Here is an 8,047-nt window from a genome sequence, read left to right as displayed (position 1 = left end):
GATAGATAGATAGATAGATAGATAGATAGATAGATATAATTTAACTTACATATATTTCACATGATATCCGTCTCCCTACTTGGATGAAAAGAGGCACAACCAAAAACCATACTAAAAGAAGCGCAATAACATTTTTAAAGTCTTTTTATCTCTATTTGCCAGAGATTATCACAAAAGTCCTCTGAGATCAATAGGTAGGTTTTATATTCCAATTTATCCTTCAGTTTCCAGGAACTATCTCAAGCAATAAGAGAACTCTCTCTGTCACTTTTCCCTTCCCCTGACTCAATTAAAATAACATTTGAGAGACTGATAAAAATGTTCTATGCTTCTGCCTCCAGCAACATGCTTCAGCTTACCCCCACAGGACCAAACCAACTTTAGCATGGAAATGTGAGTTAGTAAATTTGCAGGGCTTATGACAGAAAGGACATTACTTCTCTGTCCTATCTTCGGCTCCGTATGATACAAATGTGTATTCACATATCATCTACTGGTAATTAGGATTCTTTCCTTTTTCTCACCCTTAAGACAACTCAGTCCACTGGGAGCGACCTCAGAAACCCAGGGCACCCGGGGGGCATTTTTACCAACCCCCGGCTCCCTCAGCTGAGGTGGAGATGACGTCCTACGTGCTGCTGGCTTACCTCACGGCCCAGCCCGCCCCCACCGCAGAGGAGCTGACTTCCGCCGCACGCATCGTGAAGTGGATCACAAAGCAACAGAATTCCCAGGGGGGCTTCTCCTCCACCCAGGTCTGTGGTTCCCGAATTGTCCTCGAGACTCCAGATTCACTTGGCACATAGGAAGCTTGAAAACACAACAGTTACCAAGGAAAAGAGAAGAGACTTTTACATTTTGGGAGAGTTATTTAGGGATATTTGAGGGCAGTGGGAATATGAATTAAAGAGATCTAAGACGTCCCCCCAAAACACTTTTCCCTAAGATATATGTTAACATCCTATCGATTTGGCTACTTACCATAAACATCATTCCTTTCTAAAGCTTATACACATTGGTCATTGGCCACGCTCTAGGATTTTTGAATATCAGCGCTCTTGACATTTGGGTCAGATAAGTACTGTTGTGAGGGGTTGTCCTGGACCCCGAAGATGTTTAGCACCACCCCTGTCCTCTCCCCACTAGATGCCAGTAACACCCTACTCCGAGTCAAGACAAGGTAAAATCACCCCTGGTTAAGAATCCATGTTCTAGGGGCACCTGGGTGACTTAGTCAGTTAAACCTCCAACTCTTGATATCAGCTCAGATCGTGATCTCAAGGTGATGAGATCAAGCCCCACATCAGGCTCGGCACTCAGCAGGGAGTTTCCTTGGGATTCTTTCTCCCTCTGCCCCTTCCTGCTTCAAATTATTAGAATAAATCTTAAAAAAAAAAAAATCAGTGTTCTAGGCTCCAGACTACATTTGTAGGATTCTTCCAACAAGAAATCCTCTAAGGTAAACCAGAAAATTGTACGATTAAAAGGAAGGTGGACCAAGTAGAGTTTACTATGATCTTCAGAGAATGATTGAGAAGTCCTGTTCAGGCTATCCACTCCTTTCTACCTGCCCTGAAACAGATGGTTTTTTTTCAAAGCTGAGGTTCTTGTAATTTTCCTTTTGTGTTAAACATCCAGAGAATCTGGGTTTTCTCTCCTACAATCCTCTTTCAATATTTAGGATGGACATAGTGAAATTTTTGTTTTTCAGAGAAATTAGGTGCGGGAATGAAAATAAGCTATATAAAAGAGGAAAAGATGGTCGGGAAAGTTCAAAGTCACCACTCGTAGCCAATTTCTCTCACTCTTCTCTCTACATTAACACCAGTCACTCTTTTTCCTAACTTGCTAATTTCCGACCCAGTCTTTGAAAGATACAGCCAAGAGGACCGTTGATGAGAAAGAGCAAGCCACAACTTCTGGATAGAGAGAATAGTCCCTTAGGACAAAACCAATATAAGGGAAAATAAATGGCAAGGCTAATTGACATCAATAATCTTGTATTTCATTTGCAAAAACTGTAGCATAAGTTTGATGATGCCCAAAATTCAGAGAAAGAGGAAAAGCAATGAGTAGGTGTATACTTCAGGGGGAAAAAAGCCAGTATCCCCTTGTGGTAACCAACACAGACTTTGGGGGAAAATCCCTGTACCAAAAACTTACTCTGTGGGAGGGGTTTCTCTACTCATCTCTTCCAGGACACAGTGGTGGCTCTCCAGGCCTTGTCCAGATATGGAACAGCCACCTTCACCAGGACTGGGAAGCCCACACAGGTGACCATCCAGAATTCAGGGGCATTTGTCACCAATTTCCAAGTGGACGACAACAACCGCCTATTGCTGCATCAGGTCTCATTGCCAGAGCTGCCTGGAGAATATTCCATAACAGTGACTGGAGACAGATGTGTGTATCTTCAGGTGAGACTTCAGTTACATGGGGAATTTTAACCTCACTGAATGAAAGGGGAGCTCTGATCTTTCCTTCCTGGACAAGTGAGGGGCAAATCAGAAAAGTCGAATGATGAAAAAGTGAGGAGTCCCAGGGAAGGAGAGAATCTGATGGTTTGCTTGGTGTTCCACAGACATCCATGAAATACAATATTCTTCCAGAGAAGGGGGACTCCCCATTTGCCTTGAAGGTGCAGACTGTACCCCATACTTGTGATGGCCCCAAAGTTCACACCAGCTTCCAGATCTCACTGAATGTCAGGTAAGACCTCTGACTGAATCACCTAATCCTGAGTCTAAAAGCTACCTGGAACCTTCAGTAATTAATAATATATTTGGAAGCTATGCTATATATACTTGTGGGGGTGTGTGTGTGTGTACTATATATAGTCTTGTATCATTGCAAAGAGATCCTTTTCTCTAGCAATTTTTTGTCTTAAAGTTTCAGTAATACTTTAAAAGCATTTAAAAGCAAAGTCTTAAACTTTCAAATAAAAAATGTAGACTATTCAAACGTTCTAATAAATTCCTCCTTTTACACTAATTTTTGTTCAACTCATCGCTGAAGAATAAATTAGTTTCCAGAAAGATTTGTACTTTGGGTTGAATTAGGTTTTAGGTTGAATTAAGTCTTCCTTACCTTTTCCGAATAATTAAATTCTATTTTATTATTTTTCTAATCAAATACACAAATACCAAATACTAATATTAAATAGAAGTATAAATTAAATATAAAATATAGAAATTACATCAAAAACTTATAGGAATTTGGGGCACATGGGCGGCTCAGTCAGATGAGCAACCGACTCTTGGTTCAGGTCATGATCTCGTGTTTGTGAGATCCAGCCCTGTGTCTGGCTCCACACTCAGCACAGAGTCTGTTTCAGATTCCCTCTCCCTCTGCACTCCCACCCCCCACTCACACACGCTTTCTTTCTAAAATAAATAAATAAATAAATAAAATCTTTCATTAAAAAAAAAACTTACAGGAATCCTAAGGAAGCATAGCAACATATAATACTATGCATCTGCTACTAATGATATTGATATTGTAAAACAAATCATATTTCAGACAACCAACCTAACTAGTAAACATCCATTTATTCAGAGTATAAAGCATAAGAGTCTATCTGATCTCACAACACTTTGGAGCCTCTCTGGAGACATGCTGCATTCAAGTTAACTAAAAATAGAAAAGTAATACCTGCTAAAATAATAAATGTATAGTATAAATGGAGTGTTCAAAAGCTGGCAATGTGTTAATGAATGCAGATTACCAAGCTCCATTCCCAAAGATTCTTGATTTGATAGTTTTGGACTGGGACCTAAACATCTATGATTTTAGTAAGCCATAGATCTGATGTACATTCAGGGTTCCAAACATCAATGTCATACATGTCCAGGAAAAAGATATTTCGAGGAGTTATGATGTTACAGAAAACTTAATGAAGATAGGCATGTTTATGGTAGTTCTTGAAGGAGGGACTCTGCTTTCTTTCACATACGAAAAGCTCTTACTCCTTTTTCCTTTGACACTGCAGTTACACAGGGAGCCGTCCTGTCTCCAATATGGTAATTGTTGATGTGAAGATGGTGTCTGGTTTTATCCCCTTGAAACCAACGGTAAAAATGGTAGGTGTAGTTTAAGCCTAATAGATGCTCTGTATCTTCAAACTAAGACCATATCAATATCAAAGCCTTAACAATAGCATCCTGTCTCAAGAAACAGTCTTCCCAAACCCAGGAAATTCAATTCAATAATTGCTTATTTGTCTCTAAGCTGAGGGACTTGTGTGAAATTAGAGAAACATGAGAGGAGCCCCTGTCCTTGAGCCATCACTGTCTAGTTAGGGATTTAAAGCACATGGACATGAAACTTTATTTTACTATAACAATGCAAGAAAGACAGATTATGATTAAGTACAAAATTGTCTGATATGCTCTAAAAAATTTGGTAATGATAAAGTCAATGTGAACTAGAATCATCACCGATGCCAGAGGGTCTAATTGTTACCTGGATATCAAAGCATGGTGGAAATCCTGATCTGAAAATACCTGACTTCCATCTCTTCATAGAAAGCCAGGTGATTTTTTCAGTCAAGACATGACGATATTGAAGCCTGTATCCAAATCTGATTCCTCCCCCTCACCATCTTTTATATCTTTGATGTACCCTAGCTATTTAATCATGAAAATGATTTATAGGAATCCTACCCCTGACATTGTTTGGACATTTTCCCCTTACTACAATCTGCTCTCATTTTCTAACTTTTTGACTTTTCTCATTTTCTTCAGCTTGAAAGATCCAGCCATGTAAGCAGGATGGAAGTAAGCAGTAACCATGTCCTCATTTATCTGGAACAGGTAACAGTCTGACATTTTGGCAGACACTATACATATTGGTGGTCTTTTTAAGTGGGTCTCTTCACTAGAAAATAAGTATTATGAGGAAAGCAGTAATTAGTAACACTCTTCCAGAAAGTTCCCTTATTCTATTCTAAGAGAATAAAAATCTCCTTTTAGATCCATGGAGTCTTCTGCTTTCTTTAATTATGTTAAAATTGGAAAATGATATTTCTATGGAATTTCAAGTAGAAATCAATAGAACAAAAAGTTTATTTTGTCTGTTATTTTAAAGACCTCCTCCAAAAGAATAAATATACCACATGGTGGTTGATCAATGGTAGTATAAACATTCTAATATATCTCTATATAAAAGAAAATAAAACAGAGACCTCATGAATATCTTCAAATCTGACTATAAAGCAAAGGGAATGATTTATCCAGGCACACAAAAAGACTAGTTTAATAATTACAAATGGTACAAAGCCAAGTCTCTGCATCATAGAAATCATTCACATGGGTCCAGAGAGTTAATGTCATACAAAAGACTACAAGAGAATATGGATCGTCTCAGCTGTTTAGGGGAAAATCAGCGAAATTTTATTCATGGTAAAGTGTTTTCAAAGTTGCATATAAAACCCATCTTGGGGGCACCTAGGTGGCTCAGGTTGTGGTGTCCGGGTCATGAGATTGAGTCCCACATCAGGCTTCAGGCTCAATGGGGAGTCTGCTTGGGATTCTCCCTCTCCTTCTGCCCCTCCCTCTGCTCATGCGCACTTTCTCTTTCTCTAAAATAAATGAATAAATATATTTTTTTAAGATTTTATTTATTTATTTGACAGAGACAGAGACAGCCAGCGAGAGAGGGAACACAAGCAGGGGGAGTGGGAGAGGAAGAAGCAGGCTCATAGCAGAAGAGCCTGATGTGGGGCTCGATCCCGGAACGCCGGGATCACGCCCTGAGCCGAAGGCAGACGCTTAACCGCTGTGCCACCCAGGCGCCCCTAAATGAATAAATATTTTTAAAAATGCAAAAATAAAACCCATCTTGTCATCCATAAATGTTTGCTTACCTAAAAGACACTAATGTGTAAGAATCAGAGAACAATAAAATTATCATTTACTCAGGGAAGAGGGAAGGAGGCGTCATTACTCCCACTTTTCCTTTAGGTAACAAATAAGACACTCAGCTTTTCCTTCATGGTTCTGCAAGACATCCCAGTAAGAGACCTCAAGCCAGCGACTGTTAAAGTCTACGATTACTATGAGACAAGTAAGTCAAAGGAAACTGAAACAATGAAAGAATCTCAACCCAGCGCCAAGAAATGGATTCTGTTGTAACAGTAGATCCTAGATTTACTCCATTCAGTCGGTAGTACGTCTATTTGTCTCTTTACTTTGAGATACATAGTGTAGAAACTATTAACAGAACAAACTGATCAATATCTGTTGAGTCAGAAACTTAGAAATTTGAAAAGAAAGATAATATTTGGTCACTGCTCTCAAATAGTTTAGAGACATAGAGAATGTGATACACATAAAAAGATAATGTAATGAGGAAAAGCAGTTTATGACAAATGAGTGTTAGAATATAGATATTTTAACTATCCTGTTCAACACTTGTATATTTATGCAGTTTTGACAATCCTGATATGATGTACTTTTCTCCAAAAGTAAAGTGAACAGACTTTATGGGCTCCAGTTTATAGATTTATTTTTTTGTCTCCTTTCATCCAACGATTCTTTCAGATGAGTCTGCCATTGCTGAGTACATCGCCCCCTGCAGCACGGGTAAGAGGTCACATGCCAAGACTACCATCTTTCCACATTAACTATGCTCCCTAAACTTCTAAGTTTAAAATTCTCTACAAGTCTTTTCCTAGACCCGAGACAGTTCATAGGACACATTCTCACACAAAGAGAAAACTGTGGAGAAGAGGACTTACTCTGTAGGAGGACTCCAACCTCAGATATTCACACCATTAATAGTGAAGTCAATAAGTGTTGTTTGCTTGCTTGTTGGTGGGATAGCTGTCACTAATAGGCAGCATTTTACATCACAGCTAATTTGTTTCCTTCAGACAAAGTCTAGCCCAACATCTACTTTTGTAAATGAAGTTTTTATTGGAACAGAGCCACGCTCATTACATTATTTTCTATAGCTACTTTCAAAAGTTGAGTAGCTATGATATAAGCCACATGGCCTACAACATTCAAAATATTTACCATATGGCCTTCCACAGCAAAAGTGTGCCAACCTCTGTTCTAGCCCATTCTGCTGCCCAGACTCAACTGAGGGAGTATTCCTGAGGAAATCCCACAACTTTCCTATGTTTCTCTTTCTCCATAGATGCAGAGCATGGCAATGTTTGAAGACCATAATTAGGCTACATATTTTGCTGGATGCCCTGTCCTGTACTTCTATTTAAAAGAAATGGAGTTGTTTGTCTCTGTGAAACAGACATCGAAGACGCTTGTTGAATAAACATATGTTTCCGGTCAAGCTATCGTTTGTTCAGTCATTTACTTATCAAATATTAATTACATGTTCACATGAGGAGTTATATAATAATGTATAAAAATAAATATTTTTATAAAATAAAATAAATAAAGTAAAATAAAATTTTTATAAAATAAAAATAATAAAATTTTATATAATTTTAAATAAGAAACAGTATGAAAGAATACGGCTGTGTAACAAATCTACTTATAGTTCAGCTGTGGATATTAGACATAAAGTCAAACAGGGAATAACTGGTAATAGTTAACATTCTGGGAGACCTCAAGAAAAAACTCATCCATTGGTCTAGGAAGCCTTTGCTTAGAGAGAGATAAGTAAGTAGAATTGATTAGTAACTAGGAAGACACAAATATTTTTTGAGAGGAAACCAGAAATATTTGTCTTTGTCCCTAAGCTAAGACATCAAAAATGGTCTTCACAAGAGACTAAAATGATTGGAGTAAGAGAATATGTTAGAGACAGGCAGTATTGTGCAGTGGTTAAATTCTAGATGCAGGGGCCAGACTGCCTAGAGACAAATTCAGACTCCATCTTTCCTCACCAACTGAGGAGGGCAGTTACTTAACCTCTCTGCTTCAGATTCCTCACAAAGAAATGGGAATAACAGATCCTCCTTCAAAGTATTCTTATGAGGATAAACTATTCTCATGGAAGAGGGGAAAGAGAAATAGCTGAATCAAGCAAGGGCTCTTAAAGCTTTGGCTAAAATGAAGAGTATATAACTTCCATTTGCATT

General features: G+C 38.4%; 1 protein-coding gene across 1 annotated transcript in view; it reads left to right on the top strand.

Annotated features, from left to right (window-relative positions):
* The window catches only part of LOC103669156 (PZP alpha-2-macroglobulin like), a 47,931-nt gene extending 40,634 nt beyond the window's left edge, over positions 1-7,297 (top strand). Inside the window, exons 29-36 of the mRNA XM_008697488.2 lie at positions 532-755; positions 2,199-2,417; positions 2,582-2,709; positions 3,989-4,079; positions 4,743-4,811; positions 5,961-6,063; positions 6,540-6,581; positions 7,141-7,297. Of these exons, the coding sequence (XP_008695710.1) occupies positions 532-755; positions 2,199-2,417; positions 2,582-2,709; positions 3,989-4,079; positions 4,743-4,811; positions 5,961-6,063; positions 6,540-6,581; positions 7,141-7,163 (899 nt within the window). The 3' untranslated portion in view covers positions 7,164-7,297. The remainder of the gene's footprint in view (positions 1-531; positions 756-2,198; positions 2,418-2,581; positions 2,710-3,988; positions 4,080-4,742; positions 4,812-5,960; positions 6,064-6,539; positions 6,582-7,140) is intronic.
* Positions 7,298-8,047: the final 750 nt, after the last annotated feature.

Source organism: Ursus maritimus, unplaced genomic scaffold (assembly GCF_017311325.1).
Source record: "Ursus maritimus isolate PB19 unplaced genomic scaffold, ASM1731132v1 scaffold_26, whole genome shotgun sequence".
In the NCBI taxonomy this organism is placed as follows: domain Eukaryota; kingdom Metazoa; phylum Chordata; class Mammalia; order Carnivora; family Ursidae; genus Ursus; species Ursus maritimus.
This window is presented reverse-complemented; position numbering and strand designations above follow the sequence as displayed.